The following is a 23010-nucleotide window of genomic DNA, read 5'->3' on the forward strand; positions in this document are numbered from 1 at the left end:
CCACCTTTGCTAGCGCCACTACAAAGGCCATCCACCACCGCCTGTCACACTACGCTGGCCAGTAACCAAAAATAAATATTTTATAAAAAAAAAAAAAAAAAAAACCATCAATGCTACAATATGATTTCGATTCTTTATTGGGTTGCAACTTGCAAGCGATGCACTTACACGAAATGATAGGGAAAAAATATATCACCTGGTGCCCATTATCTACACGGCAGATTTATGAAAAACAAAAAATAATGGGCACTCTGTTTATTGGCTCATCGTTTAGTCTTTGATGTCTTTAAAATCAAACTTGGAACAATCACAATGAAATCGCAATGTGGCGTTCATGGTGTGCTAGTGGTGATGGCTAGGCGAGATCTGACTGGCGGTGGAGAATGTTCGTTGACACTTTGTAACGGCGCCGGCGTGGGTGGTGGTCGCAGTGGGCTAGTGGTGGTGGCCGGTGGATATCTGATTTGTAGCGTTTTTTGTTTTTATAATTTATTTTTGCAAAATAAAATAGGAGAAAGGCAAGGAAGTAGCATTAATGAAATAAGTAGACATGTGGCAAGTTTTAATTTGTGGAGCATGGAGTGGAACAGGAAAGTTGGAATAGAAGATTTGGACTCCATTTAACCCTATCATAAAATATGTTCATGTCCAACTTGACTACCGTGTAAGTGTTTCTAGTTCTCTTATGCTTCATATAATGCATGATTCAAAAGCTACTAAAATATTAGCAGTAATTAATCTAACCATAATCTAACTAGAACATAAGCACTTTGATTTTCTAAAATAATCAAGGATAGAACTCTTTTTGAGTCTATTAGCCAATACCTTTGAGACAATTTTGTAAATGACATTGGACAAGCTAATCGGACAAAATTGGGTCATAAAATTAAGAAGACTTTTGGTATTACCACAATATATGTAAGATTTAGGCTTTAATTAATTTGCCTCATTTAAGACAAGCACTTCTAAAGTCACATCTACACCTATATGCCATTAAGTTTGGTTAAAAAAGTGTGCAATCATACCATCAAGCCCTGGATTCCTTTTGGGTGCGTCTAAAAGAGAGCATCTTTTACCTTATATTTGCACAAAATTCTGGCACAAGTTGAGCATTCTTTGGGTGTATTTTCCATCCAGCTGGGCTAAAATAATTTGAATAGCAAGGCCATGAATGACTATATTAATAGTGTCAAGTTTGTAGCCAAATTTTGTCCTTCAATTATTGTTCGCTAATGCATTATTTTCCATCAGAAAATATTTTTCAAGGACGAACTGCAAAAAATCAAATTTTCCCCTTTCCCCCATCCTTTTCTAAATGATAACATGGAGGAAAATAAAGAACTACAACCGATACACAATTTGGTGGTCACATACTCGGTGTAAGACAATTTGATGCTACCCAAAGTCACTGAGAAGAATTCAAAAACTTCTCATTAGGCTCACATGTTGCCATGTATCTTAATCACAATTTCCTTGCAAAAAGAGGATTGTCCTTTCAGGATGTAGCATTCTCTTCTAATAAATTCAAAATCGAACGCTACTTGGGAAAAGGGAAAAACGGGAAAAATAAATTACAAGATGAAGCTAAATTACATTATCACTGTTCACTAGTAAGTATTAATCCCAGCTAGCTAAATCACAAGGGGGGATGGGACAGAGGTTTAAACCAAATCTTCCAGCATAATATATACAAGGTTAATTGTACAGACTGAACGGCGCAGCATAATATTTAAGTTGTTGGTACAAGGGCTAATATTTGAGTCTTGATTCTTCCCATACACATTTGAATCTCTCTATAAATAGAAAGATTCTGAGTACAGTATGGATGCAAGCTTTTAAGAGCAGAGTCTAATATCTGAGCCACATCAGCTGGAGGATACTGTCTTTCAGTACAAGTCTGCACATTACAAGAATATTATACTAAGCATTCATCCAAAAATAAAACTAATACCCAGTATAACAAGTATTTATGAGAATAAAGATGTAAATGGAAATTCGTAATCTTTGCTGAGGAGAAATAGTGAAAAATGACAGCAGCAAGTATCAGTCACGGTTGAGTGGAGTACTCTCAAAACTATATTTTGTTGGCATGGCATTGAGACCAAAATTAAATGATAATCCACTGAACAAAAATAATAGCTACATCAACTTGCAAGTCTCATAAAATCTGGATATTACATGAGCATATCTTGTGATGTAAATACAAAAAAGGTTACTGTACCAAAAAGTGCCGAAATATAGCTTAAAGATGGTTCATTAGTAAAAAGAAGATACCAAATTAGAAGTTGACAGCTGATCATGACCAATCAAGACATTGTCATGGAATCAAAGTGCAACAGGAATTACTCAAAATTAAATGTAGTATAGAATGCAACAAAGTTAAGATTAATGAATAATAAACAAAAAAAATACTACAATGGCTGAATTATCCATAAGGACACAGATTGAAGATGTTTCCCGAAGATTTTGGCCAGATGCATCAGCAATCAAGAGTGTGGTATCAATTATTACCCATCATGCTAAAGAAAGAACTGAACAATTAGTGCATATGTGAGAAACAGCAATTGATGGAAAAAACACCCGTTATGCTTGGGGCAAATGATCGAGTATTACCCAGCATGTTCAAGAAAGGATATAATTTATAATGATTGCATGCGAGAATTAGCACTAGATGAAACAAAGAAAGAAAATTGAAGATGCTTTGGCCATGCATAAAAATCAACAATATGCCACAAAGAAGTGACTGTTTATATTATGGTATTAAGATCTGAATTGAACATTCACTATTGCAGTACAATAAAACAGTATTTGGGCAACATAATTTGTGTGTGACATAGTAACAAAACAATATTAAGCAACATAATTTGTGTGGAAATATATAAGGCTTCATCACAGATATGCATGCAAGAGAGAGAGAGAGAGAGATTGCTTTTTGAATCCATTAGCGTTAGAAAATAATCTTCAAATTACCTGTATCATGAGCAATGTAGCAACACAGGAAGTGATAAGCCCTGATGGTATTCGTGCCTCATTTTCATCAGAATCATTACATGGTTTTGCAACAGATGCATCACTGGAAAAAAGGGGCTCTGCTTTGCAGGAACTCAGCTGATTCTGGTTACCCAGACCGCCATTGATCTGCTGCTGAGACCTGATTACCGGTACACCAGAATCGGATGTTAATTGCTGATTATCAATAGAATCTAAAGTCTCTCCAATCCTCACAAAAGCGTCTTCCCCTTCCTTCCTCAATGTGAATGCCTGAGATGAATATTACATCATAAAGTGTAATTAAGCAAGTACTTTTTCCTTGAAAAAAAAAAAATCAATAAAAAAATAGATTCTTAGACTAAGGCAAACAAACAACATATAGCTGCATTAGAAGCGGTTAATTCAGGCCGTATCACAGCAGAAACATTAAAGACTAGTGTACCCACAAAATAAATGATATCATATCCTACAAGCCCAACATCATACACCATATTGAGCATTAAGAAATAAAATGTGTAACATAAACACTACTGATAATATAGCAATATAAGGGCCCATCAATTATATGAAATCCATGTTTGCCATGTTGGACCAAATAAAGACCAAATGAAAAAAAAAAAAAAAAAAAAAAAAACCCTATTTGGATTGTAATTTTGGAGAATCACCTGTAACTTAACTGTGTATTTTGAGCATTCTCTTCTTACTAAGAAAATTTGTTCTTTGAAAAAAAAAGGAAACCAACAGTACATAGTTGTGTTACAACTTGCAAAAATGAGAATATAAAAGAAAATAAAATTATAAAGTTCTTCATCACTCTCAACCCTGACCCCCCAAACATAGAGAGAGAGAAAGAGTACTGAAGCTCTTCATACCTGAATAGCAGCATCTACCATTGTATGTGCTCTCAATCTTGACCCGTTGACAATTTCAACTACGCTAGATCCTGATTCTTGAGATATGAAAGAATTATCATAACAACTTGTAAGGCTGCCATTTAAACAGGAATTGCTTGGGGGCTTCAGCCAGGGATGCAGGGTGTTTCCTGGATAAGTATTGCGCTGCCTCAAATTAAGTAAAGCAGAAGAAACCTGAACATGAGGACAATCAATCAAAAGTTGCTTCAACCTTTTTTTTTTGATAGGTAATAAAACTTTTAGTAAAAAATGCTGAGCATCATGTTCACGATGGTGAACATTCTGATCAAGAAAAAATACAGCAGGTTCAAAAACTTAATCTAATAGTGTAAGAAATCAGAAATGGAAATACAATTCGTAAAACCCCAAACATGCGCCCACTGAAACAAAGTACCAAAGAGAAGAGCTTTTAAAAGATCTAAGGGTCTCTCATTGTCTTCAAAGACAAAGCAGAGAATGGGACACTAATGCAGGGATGTCAAGCATAATATAATTAATGGAAGCCACATGCCTGGCCACTGGCTTCCTTTAGCTGTACAAGTACCATGGCGTAATGCTTCTTGAAAGGTTCAGAATCCTTCAAAGAGCAATCTCCCTCATTTTGGTTTTCCACTATGTCATTATTCGTACTCCTAAGTTCCATTAACAATGCTTCCTACAAGAAAGCAACAGAAAAGCTTCATAGCATGAGTATTACATGCAACAGGAAAGTTTCCATTAGAACCCCACAGAAAAGCTTCATACTCTTAATTGACAAAGTACCAGCATGTCTGACCACAATGTCTAAAGTGGATGAACAAGAGTGATAAAAATTACAATGTCCAATAATTATGAAATTGATAAGTTAGGTTGGCAAAAGCTTGCTATTAGGGTGAATTTAATCATTTAACTATCATTCTATCACTTCCTTCACATATGGGTGCTGACTATCCCTCAAGTGGGGCCCAACACATGTAATTTTTAACTTTTAAATGGGGAGCTGGAGTGGAAATAGGGTTCAAACCAAGGATCAGCTGCTCTGTTACTTACCACCATGTTAAACTATCACTTTTCCATAAAGCTTATACTGACAGGAAAGGTCAATTTAATCATTTAACCTTTACTACAACACAGGCACATATTGAAGATAGATTAATCCAATAAAAGCCTTGAGATTTAAGGTAAATGCATGGGATGATAGAGAATTTGAACTTTAACACCCTAGTTCCTACTGAACATTAATTTTTGAGATGATTCACATTTCTATGATCAGTTGCGCATATATTATAATGTATGACCTTTTTATCAAGAGCACGAGTCAGCTCAGTAAGAGCTCTAATATCAGCTTCCTTTGCATGATTTTGGGGCAGCATAGAAGGTTGACTATAGGCTTCTTGTTGTAAACTACCAATATCAATAGCTGCTGTCTTAGCTTGTGCAATGGCGTGGTTTGTATCCACCTGAGCAAAATATTGGATTATTTCAGAGAACATTTAATATTCTTAAGTTCAAAAATATTCACCCTATGATAGTGAATTTCCAATATAGCAAAATAAGGCACTAGCTTCAGTCAACGCCATTACCATCACACAGTTAAGAACTTAAGATTGTGTCTTAATTTTACCTCTGATGTTCTTATTTTGCGAAAGAAAAAGACATTGGAACCGTAAGTGAATTACAACTAATTAAGGTATTTTTCAACCCACGCAGGACAAGGGACCAATATGTAACTAGGTTGCAAAAAAAGGTGCTGTAAAAGATCCTAATAACCAATGGATTGGTTGGTCGAGTATCTAGAGCTTCCCTCTTGACTTTACAGTGATAGGTCAGGAGTTCAAGTTACATTGTGATATGTAGGGTAAGAGTGCAATTTATATGTGCCAGAGAAAACAACAAAGTTTGTTGCCTGATACCCAATTTTTCTGCTAACATTGAAGTCTAGCGCCTTCTTATATCCATCAATCTCCAAAGTCCAGCAGCATATATTTTGGTAACTAGACTTTGGCAGGTGACAACATGCTAAAATCTAAGCAACAGAACAAGGTCAGAATTTAAAAATATAGAAAAAGAAAATGACTATCCAAAAAAATATAAAATATACTTATAGTTGATTGCGATTTAATGGGCATTAGAGTGTGTTTGCAATTATCAAAATAAATATACTCTTGTATTTGTTAAGCACTCTCACCTTTCCTTGCTGTACAAAGGTATTCTTGGGGCTTGTGACCTTGTCTAGATTCCCACTTGAAGCAAACATCATAGATCCACCAAAATTTGGATGCCCGTTCATTTGTGGCTCCTTGGATAGAAGAGAGAATTTGTCAATGGTAATGTTCTGTCTCTTGAGAGCTTCCGGCATATTGTCCAATGGATTTAAAGGCATGCAATCAATATCCTGTAATGAATTTTCTTGTGTCATTTGAGAGAGAATATATGGATAATTCCATATCATTTCTAAAATTTACTGGAGGCAACAAGTTCTTCACTAGAAAAAGAAGATTAAAGAAACAAATAGCAAACCAACACTAGGTGGACAAATAGGAAGCCCACCAAAAGTAACAAAAGAACCGTAAAACAGAGTAACTTCAATTAAAACAATGTCACTATGTTCTAACCCAGAAATGTTCATCATTCAATCATAAAATTGTAAAAGGTAAAAGATTCTGTTTCCTGTAATCCTCATGACACCACTCATTTCATTGTAGTCTGTAAGCTTAGAAACAATCAAAACGAAGTAATTTTTAAGACAGGCAACTTACCACATATGGAGAATAAATAGCAGCGGATGGAGATGTACATACTTGAATAGCACAAAATAATTTTATTATGGAAATAAGATCAACTAATTCAATATTATAAACTAAAGCTATTATCAGCATTCTATTTTGTGCTCTAAATGAATTAAGAGCCGCAACAGACAGGCACGTGAATCTTGTTTGCAGTTAATGTACAAAAGGAAAAAAGACTCACCTACTGAAATAAAATTGTACCAACCTCTCTCACAACTCACAACTCACAACACACACAAACAAGCACATGCACACACACGAGCAGGTACAAATGCAATGAAATTATGTCAAAGAAAGTGATACCTTGACAAACCAAACTCCTATCTCAGGACGGTCAAACTGAACCCTGCACTTATCTTGATCAACTGTGAGCACACTTCCATCATGAAATTCTCTTGTTTTTGGATGAAGAGCAATTACTCGTTGTCCAACTGATAGAGGTCTGGCTAAATCTGTTGGAAGTCCTTCCCTAATACCAGTACGAAGTTCTGTATAATGTTTTCTCACAGAATCCCGATACTGTTTAAGTTTCTCCCTTTCTTCAAGAAGAAAATGTTCAGAAAACCTCCTAGGCTTGCCAAGGGAACTGCAATTATAAGAAAACGTTATAAATGTGTCAACAGCGTTTTCAGTAATTCCAAGCCATATGCCAAGCTGCATAGACATGTAACAGCAGTAGATGACATACCTCCTTATGACACCCCATTCAACACGAGTTAGTCTTGGGATGTGTCCCAGTCCAACATGATTTAAGTACTCCACAAACTCCCTTTTTGCAAACCAAGGGTAGTCAATTGCACTGTAAAACCATTCAAAAGTGCACCATCTACGGACCAAAGAAGATGAAAGGCAACAAAGAAGCATTTGCTGCAATTTAAAAAATAAATAAATAAATGAGGCTCTAAGCTTCAGAAAGCTGCATATTTTAAAATATAAGAGGATGGGACATTTTACTTTTAGATAGGGTGGTCTATCTGATGGTGAGGTGGAGTATTTACGTCGATTTATAAACCTGTTCCCATGAGAAGACTTTGTCTCTTTCAAGAATGGTTTCGGTTGACCCATTTTACGCCTACTCTTTCGTTTAGAAGGTAAACTACTTTGACTTGCAGCAGGAATTTCTGTGGTTGATACTGATAGATCAGTCTCTGCTCTTTTCTGATCACTATCCAAGGAACCGTCTGATGATCTGACTGATTTCCAGGGCTTCAAAAAAGTAAAACTTTGATCGGTACGTTTTCCTATGATCACTGGTTTATTCTCTTCTTCAGCTAAGACCTAGAACACATACATATGAAATAAAGAAAATCACATCACTTTGATTACCCAAATAAAAAAAAAGCTGACATCCAACATATAACCAGAGACTTCCCAAATATAAATACACCCAAATATATTACATGATCATGTGTGAATACATATCTATATATGGCTAAACAGAAAACAAGTTTTATTTTTTCCTTGCTTTGTTGGGATAGCAGGATTGGTAATAACTTAGGCACCTGCATGGGATTGAACCTTTGACCTTACCTCCATCCCCTATGGAGAAAGAGAAGCCATTTGACCCAATGACCATTGGAAACAAGTATTCCTACTTTTTCCCTTTATTGGCAAGAAGTATTACTAGCACTACTTTTAATGCAACAAAACTAACAATCTTCTCATCTTTCGCATACACAATGTGTATGTGTCTGGGCATCTGTGTGAACATACATATGGATTAAAAAAAAAAAAATTTGTTGGGATAGCTGGATTGGTAAGGACTTAGGCATCCATACGGGAATGAACCTGTGACTTTAGTACCTCAATCCAATGACCATTAGCCAGAATTATTACTACTTCTAATACAACAAATTAACAATCTCCTCCTATTTCACACATATATTATTGGAAGAACTGGATAACTATATAGTTTCTACATAAATGAAGGCAATTTGGGCTTAAAGCTTGTCTCTAATAAACATTGAAGACAAGCTTTTTAACTGATGATCCCATGACAGAGGTGGAATTCGTTACCCATTTGTAGATTTGACCATATATAAATCATTAAAGGTCCACCTTTGAGTCCACGGCAGGATAAAGGTAAGAAACCTCTGCAGTATTCTCATTTTCACCTTTTTTTTTTTGGGTAACAAACATCAAGAGGTCAGATTAATTCAATTGCAGATGTAATTGTGTATATCACCTAAACAGGAACAAAGCTATTCTAACTATTATATAGCAATATAGCCAGAAATACTTATAAAACCATATTAAGGTAGTGTGAATTGTTAGAGAATTTAACATTACAAATCAATCACAGAGATCGTACACGTCTTTATAACGACAAAACAAAGGCATTTGTTCTCGTACCTCAGTCTTCAAAGGTTCACTTAGAAGAGAATCGGTATGAGCTTTGTCATTTGACATCTGCAACTTGAACAAGAATTGGCTTGTCATCAATCAACTAATAGAAAAATATATTCAAATGAAAAGTTTAATGTGTGTGTGAGATAATTTATTCATCCACAGCATGACAATCAGTCCTTATTATACCTTTGATACCATGGACTTGCGCTTTCTTTTCCATGCTTTATCGGCAAGCTGAAGCTGTTCTTTCTCTTCAGAAGCAACATTAACATCAATAGCTGGGTCCCTTCCAATTTTCAATTTTCTGGAGGTTGTACCATCAACTCCAGCAATTGTATGACGTGCCTTCTGTTTTGACCCCAGAAATTTATTTTTGTCTGCACAATGGCTTGTAGACATAGCTTCTGGTAAACTGGCCTTATCATCCATATCAAGAATTGCTCTTTCTTCCTTCAATTGGACAGATGAGTCTAGATCCAACATATAAACAGTAAAAAATAAGAGAAAACAACAGACTAAATCACTTACCAGGCAAAGAGATATTTAAAGAAAGAACAAGAATAGCAATAGCAACAGCAATGTCATGTACATCCTGGGAAGCACACTCCAAAGCAAATAGAATACACTCATAAATCACTTACCAGATTCCATTGTTGATATGGGCATCTTTAGAGACAAATCAGCCAGTTCCAGCAGAGCATCCAAGCCAGTACTTTCACCTACAAGAACAAACCAGACATTAGAATATCATTGATTCATTGTATGAAGATTTGTCTATCTAATTAACCGAACAACAGCATGCATTCAACCCAACCAAAAGATGACTTGTAATTAAAAATAGAAAGATGCTATTTAGAACAAATCCATTAAAAAAAAAAAAAAGAGTAATAATTCCCAAAGTTTATATTATCATTAAATACCAGAGATTACTTCACTCTAAGATATGTTTATCTAGACCGTCATCAAAAAATGACTCAGTTTTAATGTGGTACCGGTAAAAAAAATACCCTGCTGAGGTTCTTGTACATACATAGCTGCAGATATGTTTATCTGGCCTGTTTGGCAATATCAGTGAACTGAATATAAGGATCAAGTGTCCCATAAATTTAAGCCATACCTCCACTTTTTCTTCCTATGTTATAATCCATCACCTTACTCCAAAATGGTGGCTATCGATTTGAATAAAAAATAAATAAAGAGCGAAAGAGAAGCTTCAAAAAACTTGGAAAGCATTTTCCTTACAAAGATAATATCAACTTCGCTCAATGAAAGAAAGGAAATATTTGAACTTGCAATTTCAGAAACAAAATAACAGGGGATTTATTAGAGAGGATTTGAGTGCACAAATATTTGTAATATGAAAACAAAAAATAAAAAATAAAAAAAATGAGCAATCATATAGAACCCCCACTGGCCCACCCCCAGCCACCCATCAGAGAATTAAAGAAATAATTAAAAAATTATGGGTATAACCAACTTATAATTCAATTATTAGTAAGGAAGGTACCTCCAAAGGAGAGTTTCTTGCTTCTCTTCCTTTGACCTTGTGGAGAGAATCTCTCAGATTTTGAATTTGAAACTTCAATGTCAAATTTTCCTTTGGAGACACCAGAGTTAAGTCCTTCCTCAGTACCACTACAGGCTTCTCCACCATCATCATACTGATGGTTTGCAATGTCTTGAACTTTCTCTTTCTTTCTGTAAAACTTCTTCCCCTTTCGACGAACTTCTACCGTGCCTACACCTTCCATATCCATCAAGGAGCTAGTATCTCTTGCATAATCGCCATTTTCAACTCCTCTACTTCCTATACTACCTTCCAACCAGTTTTCATCCATGGCAGCATAACGAAGGTTGGCCTGAGCTGTGTCAGATTGTTGATGCTAAATCACATCAAAGAATAAAGATAAATAAATAAGTCATTTTAAGTGATAATAAAAGGAAGGAAAAAGGTAATAGAAGGACATGTAAATGAATAGTTAAATACCATTTTTCCCCAGGTCCGAAGAGGTGCAGATTTGATGTGCTCTGTTCTTCTGTATGGTGTTTGAGAAATCTGGGGAGAGCCTCCTCTCTGTGAAACCTCAGCTAAAGCCAATGCTGCCCCATGGGCGACTTCATCATCATTAGCATCAGAATCAGACTTCCGGCCTCTTTTATTTGGTGATACATTAATTTCTGCATCATCTCTCTTAAGTGAATATGAAACGGGAAAGCGAGGTGTCCTTTTCCCCTTTGCACAAGGCTCATTACCTAATGCGAGATTTGAATTTAGAAACACTGGAATTTAAGCTTTAAAGAGGTTCAGGTTTCAAACGGTGATATCTCTAGACAAAAGAATAATGTTAAGTAAAATTTTAGTGCGCAAATCTAAATGTACAGAATTATAACTACTAAAGAACCAAAATTAATAATAATAAAAAAGAAGCTAATGCAGAAAACTCCAACTGCCTAATAACTACTTTCGTAATTTTGATTAATGGGAAATGAACCCTGACAAACATATCCTGCAGAAGGAGAAATGGCAAGTAGCATGTCCTGACACTTGGAATCAAATTCCAGGATATAATTTTTCAAACTCCTTGACTGTAGTTTAAAACAAATTCTGTTAAGCATTCTGCTTATTACTTCATCTTGCCTTCTATTTATGATATTGGTACAATTTTGGGCAATTCCCCACCCCCACCCCTTCTTTTTTTTTTCATATTAATAAATTCCCCCTCATTTTTCCTGTTTTTGTATTCTCAAATGGTTTAGCACAATCAGCTAGGAACCATGCCTAATGAATCAGAGGTTACTAATTTGAATTTCCCCTTCCCCTCCCATGGGGCCAAAAACATATCAAAAGAAGTAATATTTCTTTTTTGATATGATGGACATCCCAATTTCCACCATATTAAAATTCAAAACAACTAAAATTACTGCTTTCTTTATAAGATTTTACTGTGCATATCCCATTTTACCTTCCATTCTCCATATAGGAAAACAACATTATTGATATAATGAAGACAATAACATAGTCCAAGCATGAAGCACCGCCAACATATATAACAAGTGTACGATGCATAATAGAATGCCAGCAAGATACCAACTAGAATCAAATAACAATGTAATTAAATTATACCATCAAAGCGTCTCCTCTTCAAAAAAGATAAATAACCATCACTAGATGCAATTGACCGAGACTGGCAAGGATCTTTTGAAACACTTGGCTGAACTTTACCCCGTTTGCGTTTTAGAGGTTTTTCAGATGTCAAAGCTTCATTGCTCTCTCTTTCACTATCACTCTCTTCCTGTTTTACAGTTCGCAAAATTAGAATTCATATAAACCTACTTTAAGTAAAATGCAAAGACACTCATTTAGCACAAAAGGCATGATAATTCACATCAAAACTAAATTATTACCAGGTCAAAACAAAGTCAAAGATATGAACCGTAGATGTTGATTCCTAGGACCTATCCTTGTATTTTCTTTTTCTTTTTCTTTTCCCCATACACATCCTTCTCTTAGAGTTTTTTTGTTAAGATAAGTTTTAATATCAGAGCAAACTTCAATTCATTATACCCACTATCTGAAACCAACAGCCAACACACCCACACCAAATCAATCCCAGCAAACTTTGCCCCACACTAGCCAACCACCAATTTTGTATAAAGGTTGTACCCGATGCACAACGCTCCCACCAATTTTGGATCAAAACCACAAATTCCAAATCAAAACAACCACTACAATCAAATCACCCATACTCACCATCATCAAGTTGCCCTTTATAGAAATAAATAAAAAGGACAGACACAAAACCGATTAGTTTTACTATGAATCATCAAGATCACACTATTGCAACAACTTAGGCCGCCACAAAACAAGCAATATTTTTTCAAACCCAAAATCCAGAGTCATTGGGCCACTGTTAGAAACTCTCAAGACCCAAAATCTACAATTTGCCAGAAAATCTCGCCAATGTTGTGACGTCACAGTCCAAAACCCATCACTACATATTTCCTTTTTTTGTCCCACACTCACCGCCATATCTCTGATACAACAAACCCTCATTCACATCCACCGTCATAAAAACAACCATAATTACTCCATCACTCAACATGTGATCTACAACAATGCAAATCAAGATCCCCAATTTTAACCACTTAAGACCTAAACCAATTTAGCCTAAGCCCGAGCCTGTTATTAGTAGTCAACAAGACCCAGCTGGGGAAAAACCCAGTCATTACAAAACTTGAAGTGATCTATTAAAGTCTGACCCAATCCATACAAAAAAAAAAAAAAAAATTTAAAACAAATTTAATCGGACCATACCTATTAAAAAAAAAAGCTTTAGCACAACCCAACCCACCTCAAAAATACCCAAATCCTTGATCCTGCCCCATCCATTAAAAATACCCGAGCACGAGCCCTATATAAGCCCCACCTAGTCCAAGGTCTACAACCATGAGCTACACTCTATGAAGTCCAGTTTTCTCCCACCATGGGAGAGTTAGTGCAGAAACACGAAATTTGACCTATTAATGCTTAGTGATTTGGTTGGACTTATCAGTTTTTGATCCTCAATTGACACTGATTGATGCTATTAGAGAGATTTGATTTATATTTAAACTTTATTTCCATATCAGTATGAGTTTATTTTCTTTCCATGATTGATGTAATTTGGAAACTCTATTTACATGCCCAAAGTTTACTATTGTAGGAAGCTGATCACGCATTGATGGAAATATGGGTTGGAAGTTTTCTTCTAGTACGTGTTGATTTCATGCAAGCCTAGGTGTTGATTCCAGGATTTTTATCATTATCCCATGCTTGGTGCTAATTCCAAGCAATCAAGGTGTTGATTCCTAGGTTTTATTTTTCTGTTTTCATTGCTTGGTGCTAAGTACAAGAAACCCAAAGTGCTAATCCATTTCTTCACTTCATTTGCCCTACTCTTGTGCTATGCTTCACATCCTCTTCAATCCCTCCAATCCTTATAAATTATTGATCCGAGATATCAAAAGTACTCAACCTTTGGTATCCCTTGACCATCCAGTTTTACAATCCCTTTCATTTTTATTTCTCCTATTAAAAGGCTTACACCCCATGTACTCTTTTTTTGACCTACTTAGCCTAAAGCCTTTAGATTCTAAAACATCCCTCCAAATTTCTAACTTGGTGCTAACATCCATCATCTGCAAAAAGCACAAGACTAAATGACTTCATCTTGAATCAGTCTAGTAAGTTTTTCATAACCAACATATAGGGATATGGACTTAAGCTGATACATGATGCAAACCTACTGTGATAGGAGTCAACAACTAAAAATGCAGAAAAGAAAGGTAAAGAAAAATTTATGAAGAACTACTTGCTTTTTGCCTAAGAGAACTCTATAAATACATTCCAACACAATCAACCATAGCTGAACACATAAGTGCCTTCACCGTCCAGCAAAAATCAATTTATCTCATTCAAAATCAAAAGGCAGCTTATTGTAAAGAAATAGAAATAGCGTGCCACACTAGCATCTATTTAACTTCCATTCTAGAACTCATACAACCACCCAATCTTGAAATGCAGTGTTTGGCTTATAAATCCAGAACTGATATTTTGCATAAACAAACTACTAATTGTATCTACTAATATGATGCCAAAATAGGCCAAATTTCAGTCAAGTCTTACAATATCGTTGACAGATATATCACAGGACCAGATTAATATTCAAGCAGCCAAGCTCAGTTGAATAGATGATAAAATAAATTTAATCTCACCAGGACATTATAGTAATCTGTCATCATTGCTATAAGGCCAACCACAGAAGCCGTACCCTCTGGCAAGGATAAGTATGCCTGAAAATCAAAAGTAAGCCAAATTGAAATGCCAATAAGTAAAAGACACTGAAACCATAAGAATCCAGAAGGTAAGTCCTCACAATTAACAGTTCAAGCAAATGCAAAGACATTGGAAAAAAAAAATTAAGGACAACCCCAACTGTATAATTGATATCCAATTTTTCAAAATATTCAACCAAATTCAATTCATGTCACCTAACTCCTTAAGTACACATCCAAGTTTTGCCCAAATTACTATTATAAACCAACCATTTTCATTTCTGAACATATGACCACATTTCATACAAATGCATAAAACTCATTTTAATTAAGAACATTTTTTTTTTTATATATAAGTACAAATAATTTTATTGAACTAATAAAACAAACAGTACAAAAGGTGCAACATGAGGTATACCAGTTGCAGTCCCATAAGAACCCCTACAGATCAGCAGTACAATGAGTCATTAAAATCACACAAATTTGATGCAACAAATACATCCAATAGAATAAGGATGCAACAAATTGGGAATTTAGCCTTTAAATATTCAACTCTAGCCCTTCAAATGTCTTACTATTTCTTTCCCTCCAAATGTGCCACATCAAACAAAAGGGAAACACATCCAAGCACTATTTCTAAACAAATAGGCCTTCAACACCAACACGGAAACCTTCCTTGCACAGCTTTAAACATCACCCACTTAACTCCAAACGTAGCCAAAATACAACTGCATAATGCCGTTGCCATCACAGTGCAGGAGCAAGTGATCAATGGACTCCCTGTCCTGTTTTCACATAACACACCAATTCACAATAAACATACCTCGATTTATGAGATTGTCTATTGTAAGAATCCTCCCCAAAGTAGGTGTCCACCCAAAAAAATTATTAACTAATAACTGAATTACAATAAACTATCAAACCGGCAAAAATAGAAACTCTTTGCTGCCAAGATCATTTAGCAGATTAAGTAATCCAACTTTCAACTAGGTCAAGCAGTATAGCAATGAAATTTTTTTAAGAAATAAACAAAAGCAACATAAAAACCACAAGGCATAGATTGTAGAAGAAAGCTGCATATAGATCTTCATTTTTTTTTTAAAAAAAATTGCTTCAAAACAAAAATATTCACTGCTTTTGCAAGGAAGGGAAAAAGAAAGAGTCGTGTACAGAACCATTGGTACATAAACCCAAACCCTCCTAAATGAACAAAAACTATTATTTATGTTAACAGATCTGGTTATAAATCTAGCACTCACACACACCACATACCCGGTTTGTAGTGTAAAGGGCCTCCACCATTTCAATGGATCTGTTACGCACTACGGCAGCCACCTGGGAATGCACAGAATCCAATAATACCACAGAGAGAGAGAGAGAGAGAGCACTATAAATTTACTCTTTAGAATAGAAAAGTATATAGTAAACAGTATTATGTTTTACAGCTTAACCAAGTTAGACATCAATTTGCACAAAATTAGTTTATTTATTTATTTATTTATAATTCGATTGTTATGAGTGAGGATTTGAAGCCTGGATATGACCAGGAGGTGCCAATCAGTTGAGCTATAAGAACCTTGGCAATTTAGACACCATATATTAGAAGATGATTATCATCAATTTGCACCACATATTTTAGAAGATGATTATAATCATAATAAGGACACAATCTGATGGCAATTAAGCAAATTCCAGAGTACACACTCACAAAATGTCATACCTTCTTCCAATCTTTCCCATACTTCCGATAGGCTTCATAAAACCGCTCAAGCTCTTCCTTGCTCCATTGAGGTCCTAATTTGTCATAATATTTCTTCTTCTGCGCATAAAATAAAGCAACCAAAACATTAAAAATTTAAAATTCTATATTTTCAGAATTCAATCGCAACTCAACTAAGCCTTAATCCCATTACATTGGAGTCGGCTTATAGGTCTTCATTAACTACTTAGGATCAGCCACATGTATACTTTTTCACTATTCTATCCTATCTATAATCATATCCCCCCATGTGCAGTACTAGAGGCCATCACTTTCATGATCCTCAAAGATACTACAAAAACTTCTTCATATATAGCCCACATCTATATTCTACCCTTTCCATAAATAAAAAAACTGAGCAACCAAAATTCATTTTCAAAATATCTCTTTATAAAGAACAATGTTACTTGAAAACTTAGTTAACAAATGAAACCAAGTCTTGACAGAAATCATCCACTAACAAAGTAAGATATAGAGAATCAAATGCAGAACCAAAAAGAATTTAAGGACTGAGTAAATGATTTTTTATTTCTTATTTTTTGTTTCAGTCCCAGAACATGAGCAAGACTTACCCGCTGCTTACTTTTGCCCAAGTTCCTACCATCTTTCTCATGAGGTACCTCATTTATGGTAGAAAATCTTTTCACACTTCTAGATTTTCTTGTCGGAGCCATTAAAAGCTTTTTACTTATCTATCTGAGACACAAAAATAACAAAATTAGCAGCCCGTTTTAGCAATTACTAAATTATATCAACAAGACAATGTAGCACATTCCATTTTTAAGAACATTTAACTCCAAAAAAGAGAATTCATTTTCACTAAAAGTTATCAAGCTTTTGTCTTCCACAAAATAATAATTTTTTCACTGTACATCTAATAAAATACTCAATATTCCACAATGAACTAAAATTCAAATTCCCAATTGAAGCAAACAATACAAGAATGGGTACAAGAACTTCACAGCAGCCTTTTGTTGGTTAAAAATTTAAAAATAAACTTTTGCGCCGTACCCCTTTTTTTTTCCCAAAACATAAAGAAGGCTCAATTTATAAAATTAAAAAAAAAAAAAAAAAAAAAATCAGAATCACCGCAAGAAATCACTTCCAGAATTCACACTCAAATTCAAGCTCTGATTACCCAAATGAACCAAACGGCATGCACCAAAAGCCTCATATTCAGATTCACAACAAGAAACCAAAAGCACCAGTCCAAAAAAAAAAGGCTTTCCAATACCACTTTCTGAAAACAGCCAAAACAATTCAAAAAATTTAAAATTCATCAGAATTTCCAAGCATGGTAATTTATAAATCACTTTAACAAAATCAACAACAAGAAGAAAAAATCAATTTCCTTTCATTTTATTATGGTCTTTTTATTTTTTATTTTTTTTAAGTCAATGCTAGCCGTAGACCATTACCCAAAAAGAAAAACTTCGTGAAATGCTCCAACTTTAAAATGAAAATCGCATAAACCCCATTTCATACTTAGCATTTCGCAATCGAATTCAACAATTACAACCCAAAAAACAGAATCAAACACAAAACCCAAAAAGACTAAGAGAGAACCAAACGCAGGAAGAAAAAAAAGCTTGATTTCAAAAATACTTTCAGAAAACAACCAAAGCACTCTGTGAAAAAACAAAAATCACAAAGATTCAAAATTTCAACCAAGAACTCGAAAAATCAAACAAAACAAAACCTACCCAATTAAAAAAAAAAATTCAAATTTCATTTTTTATTTTTTTTTGAATCAATGATCAGCCTTTAGCAACCTCAACAAAAAAAACAAATTTCGACAATGCTCCAAAAATTTTTTTTTTTAATAAAATACGGACAAACATTCAAAATTCCAACTCCGAAGTCGAAAATCAGAGAAACCAAAACCCTCAAAAACTTGAAAAGAAAAAGAAATCCTCGAGAGTTAAACCCTAATTGACAGATCGGAGAGTGTAATCTGACCTGCTGTGAAGCTCATCCCAATACGAGAACCTAACCATATACATGTACACACACAATGAGAGACGGAAGAGGAGAGAGAGAGGGAAAGGGTTTTAGAGAGAGAAAGAGAGAGTTTTTAGAGAGAGAAGCTCTGAGACTGTGTGTGTGAGAGAGAGTAAAAAAAAGTTTGGTTTTATTTGGAGAGAGAGAGAGGTAGAGAGAGAGGGTTGCCGCGAAACTTGAATATAAAGAAGAGAGAGAGAGAATTGGAATTTTTTTTGTTTTTGTTTTTTTTGAGTTTGGGTTTTGAGGGTGATGGTGGCCGTCCACGTGGACAGATAGAGGGTATGGACGGTGAGGATTGGGTTTTGTGGGGGCCCAGGGGGGATTTTGGATTTGGATGGAGTGGAGGGTTATGGTTGTGCACGTGATCTTTTAAATATTTGAATGTTTTTGGGAGGAAAAAAACAAAAATGTGATAAAAGGTTTTTTTTATTTATTTAAATAAAGTTAGAAAGGGATTTTTTTTTTTTGCAAAATTAATTTATTAATTAATTTGAGTTTAAAGAGAAATATTTTGATTTCAACACTTTTATTTTAAATGACTTCGTTATGGTATTAAGTACTCTTTTTTTATTTTTTTTATTCTATTGATGACATTTATGGAAGGATTTGAACAATATAATTAAAATTGATTGATAATATAGATAATAAAAATGAAATAAGAAAATTACTCATTTTTATTGAGAAGCAAGATGAAAATTACTTTGAAATATATTATGAATGAAAATTATATAAGAAAAATTTTCGTTTTTTTATAATAAAAAACCATATATTACAATAAATTGATGAGAAAATAATTTAAAATCGATAATGAAACTACATTTAAATTTCATAACACTTTAATAATTTAGGTTTAATCAAAGTAATATATTAATTTTAGTAAACCAAGAGTTTTTATTGACAGCAAAATATATCAATAAGTTTAGTGTACTTGCAAAAAATCACATGATGATTCTAAAAAAAATGAAAAAAAAAAAATCACACGATGAAATTATGCGTAACTACTAATACATACATTGAGCTACATAATGCAAGTACCATGTATACATACTGTGGCATATTATTAAAATAATATAAAATAGTAATAAAATTTGTAAAAACTTGGGTATTATAATTTTTAATTAGAGTGGGTTTTCATTTTTGAATTTTTTGAACTTGAAGGACCTAACTTTTATTGTATAATATATAATATAACATAGATTTTAAATGTTTATGTTAAGACATTATTTTCAATCCATTATATCACGTATGTTTATCTTTGAGTAAAATCTCCATAATTCACATAATTATGTGTTGTTAAATTTATATTAAGCAATTGTTCTTCAGATTCCCTGATTTAAATATGCAAATCTAAACGAAAATCATGATGTTTAAATTTTAATATTCCCTCTCTCCTTGAGGGTACGCATGAATTGAATTTGGTTGTATATAAGGTATTTTTCAACCTAATACAAATATTCTCGTCAAGAGAAAATCTTAATTTAACCCAACTTAAGTCCATGATAGTTCAAGAAATCAATGCAATTCAACCCACAAAGATCAGGTAAAGCATTTGTGTAATTCTTAAAATAAATTATATATATATATATATATATATAAAATGTTAACAAATTTATGTTTGAGAATAAAAGAAAGTATGTATGATATTCCTATTTCACTAAAATTAATATTAAAATAAATCAAATTAACAAATTTAAACTAAATCTCAAAATTAAAAAAAAAATCATATATTTTTTAAAATTGTTATTAGTTTGGGTTTAAATATTTTCCAAATTGACTTTTACAAATATATACATAAAAATAAAATACCCAATTCAACTTTAAAACTCACAAAAAAAAAAAAAAAAAAAACAAAATAAAACTGGAGGAATCAAGTTTGGTTGCATCAAGTTCATCAAATTGGTGTGTGAATTGCACATTGTTACATGCTTTGATTTTTTGTTTTTTTAATTGCTGAAACTTCACAGAAGAAAAACAAAGAATTTTAATTTCATATGTTTTTTCTCCAGAAATTTTAAAAATTTAAAAATGAACAAGAGGGGAATCGTACCATGTCTAATTTTATTTTTAAGTAAAAGAACATTTTAAGAAGATTATCATATTTGTTCTTATCTTTTTCTTTTTGTTGTCATTAATTAAATTAAAATTTTAAATCTTTTATGTGTTATCATTAAATAACTTAAATTGTGAGTTCTAATTAGCTCGATTGATAAAGTCTTTGATGGTTGAATAAGAAATCTGAAGTTCAATCTTTGTCTACACTAAAAACCGATCGGTGTTTTGGTCTGATAATATCTATCATCAGAAGTTAGAAGTGGACACCACGTATTAAAACTCCCTAAAAAAAAAAAAAATTAAATAACTTAAACCCTTAAAATGTGGACACCACAACTCTCTTAAAAAAAAAACTTAAACCCTCAAAACATAGATAGAGTTTTATTTTCTTATATCGTCCTACTCTACCTTTATAAAAACTAAGGGTTTGAGTATATATCACAGTCTCTAATTTGGCTCATTTTCAATGTTTTCTTTCAAGTTTTATTTTGTTTTAAATTAAACTTCCGGCTCATGTACAACACAGTCATTCCGTTTATTCTATCAATTGGGAAATTTTTATGCTCCATAAATAGTATAGTTTGATCTTTTCCTTATTTCTAATATGAAATTTTTTTGATAATTTATTTATTTATTTTATCAATAAAGCTAGTGATACGAACAAAAGTTCACAACACTAACAGAACAATCTTAAAATAGTCTAGTTTCACATATGGGCTCACAACAATTTATGGTTTAGTTTATTTTAATACTAATTTAGAAATATTTTGAAAGAGAAATGATATGTCTACAACATTTTTACAACAAATCCTAAATGACAGGTTGTTATTGGTTGTTATTGTTGGGGTAAAAAAGTAATCTTAGTATTAGTTTCAAATTTGAACCAATAACAACTAACTACCTGTGATTTGTTGTAAAAATGTTATAGATATTTTTAGCATGACTTTTTTTTTTTTTTTTTTTCAAAAAAGTTATCACAGCCCAACAAGAAATCGCTTAGATCTAACCCATCAATTAGACCTTCCCAAGGATCAATTGGTTGTGTTTGAATTTAAAAAAAAAAAAAATTCTTATACTTCAAAATTAAATTCAAATTTATATACACACACATATTTGAATGCTCAAAATTTTCAAAAAAAAAAATTACACTTATTTTGGGGCCTTAACTGAAAAAAACAACAATCTACTCTTTTTTTTTTTGGAGGAAGTAATTGGATAGAAGGGTCATTCTGAACACAGCATAGAAATCCATGGATAAAATTAAACAAAATGGAAAACATACAAAGGTTAAGAGGTGTAATCTCAAGATTCCATATGTTATCATTAAAAACAAATGGATGGCCATATTTTTATATTTTATCTCTCCATTCGTAATCATGCATCATGTCATTCTAAATATTGCTAAAAAAATAATAAATAAATAAATAAAAGAGATGAGCAACTGTTAAACTTTTGGCCCCAACTTTGACCGACTTTATTTGTTCACTACTTTTGTCCAATCATTTTGGAGGAGCTCTCCACACTCCACAGCCCATTTTATTCACCAGTCTCAATCAATCCTCTACTGCTTATGTGATAGGGTATTGGGTGCAATGGATTGTTGTGTTTGTGGAGGAGTGTTTTTGGAAAAGAAGAGTTTAGACTTATTTGGAAAAAAAGAATATACATTGTTGATGAGTGGCATGAGCAAAAAGAAAAAATATCATCGGCAAAGAAAAACATGATTAAAAGAGTCAAAGATCTCCTCTTAGCTCGACTAGGCTTGGCTGATTGTGTGAAGAGAAATATCCAGTCTAATAGAGAGGTGATTCAAGCAAAAGGGTCACTTGTTTTTCCATTCCACATAACTGAGATAGAAGAAGATGAAATGCATGCAAGGATTAAGTCAGTTAAGGCCATTCAAGACGATCATAACCAGTCTTCCCTTTCTTATTGTTGAGGTGTAACATTTCTTGGACTATGATATAGTTGTCAGCGGCGCAATGGGGAGGAAAAAAAGCCTGATTGGGCTGGTAGGATGAGGATGGAAAGAAACTTTTTTCAGCCTGATAGAGCACAGGAAGCTCGGACAACAGTTTATATAAAGTGTTACATACACGAATGGGGTCTAAATTGTGACAAAGTTTCAGGATTAGGAACTTTGCGGAGTAAGATCAACTTGATTTTAGTTAGATCATGAGGGATGCGAGTAGTGAGGAAAAAAGTTTGTGTGAAGTGGACAATATCTCTGTTCAAAATATTGCACATATTATGGAAGAAGTGAGCATGTAAACCATCAGGGCCAGGGGATTTTTAAGCGGATGAATACTCCAGAGAGTTTGTTGAATTTCTTGTAGTTGAGATGGGAAGGCCATAAAGC

At 33.6% G+C, this 23010-nt stretch overlaps 1 protein-coding gene across 5 annotated transcripts; it reads right to left on the minus strand.

Moving 5' to 3' along the window:
- Positions 1 to 1541: 1541 nt before the first annotated feature.
- Positions 1542 to 18742, minus strand: LOC126717021 (protein ALWAYS EARLY 2-like). Of its 5 annotated transcripts, none has more exons than XM_050418168.1 (20): positions 18555 to 18742; positions 17168 to 17287; positions 16557 to 16655; positions 16109 to 16171; positions 14777 to 14854; positions 12147 to 12315; positions 11010 to 11275; positions 10530 to 10905; positions 9664 to 9741; positions 9209 to 9492; positions 9026 to 9088; positions 7628 to 7951; positions 7362 to 7540; positions 6977 to 7259; positions 6073 to 6279; positions 5183 to 5344; positions 4417 to 4560; positions 3864 to 4079; positions 2971 to 3261; positions 1542 to 1897 (listed from the first exon to the last, which is right to left on the minus strand). In XM_050418168.1, exons 2-20 carry the CDS (start codon positions 17267 to 17269, stop codon positions 1730 to 1732), a joined length of 3552 nt encoding a protein of 1183 aa, XP_050274125.1. In that variant the 5' UTR covers positions 17270 to 17287; positions 18555 to 18742; the 3' UTR covers positions 1542 to 1729. The 5 variants fall into 5 exon arrangements, with proteins under 5 accessions (XP_050274125.1, XP_050274126.1, XP_050274127.1 ...); XM_050418169.1 differs by having other exon boundaries at positions 9026 to 9082; positions 17168 to 17291; XM_050418170.1 differs by having other exon boundaries at positions 4450 to 4560; positions 17168 to 17291.
- Positions 18743 to 23010: the final 4268 nt, after the last annotated feature.

The sequence above is a fragment of the Quercus robur genome, chromosome 3 (assembly GCF_932294415.1).
Source record: "Quercus robur chromosome 3, dhQueRobu3.1, whole genome shotgun sequence".
Lineage (NCBI taxonomy): Eukaryota > Viridiplantae > Streptophyta > Magnoliopsida > Fagales > Fagaceae > Quercus > Quercus robur.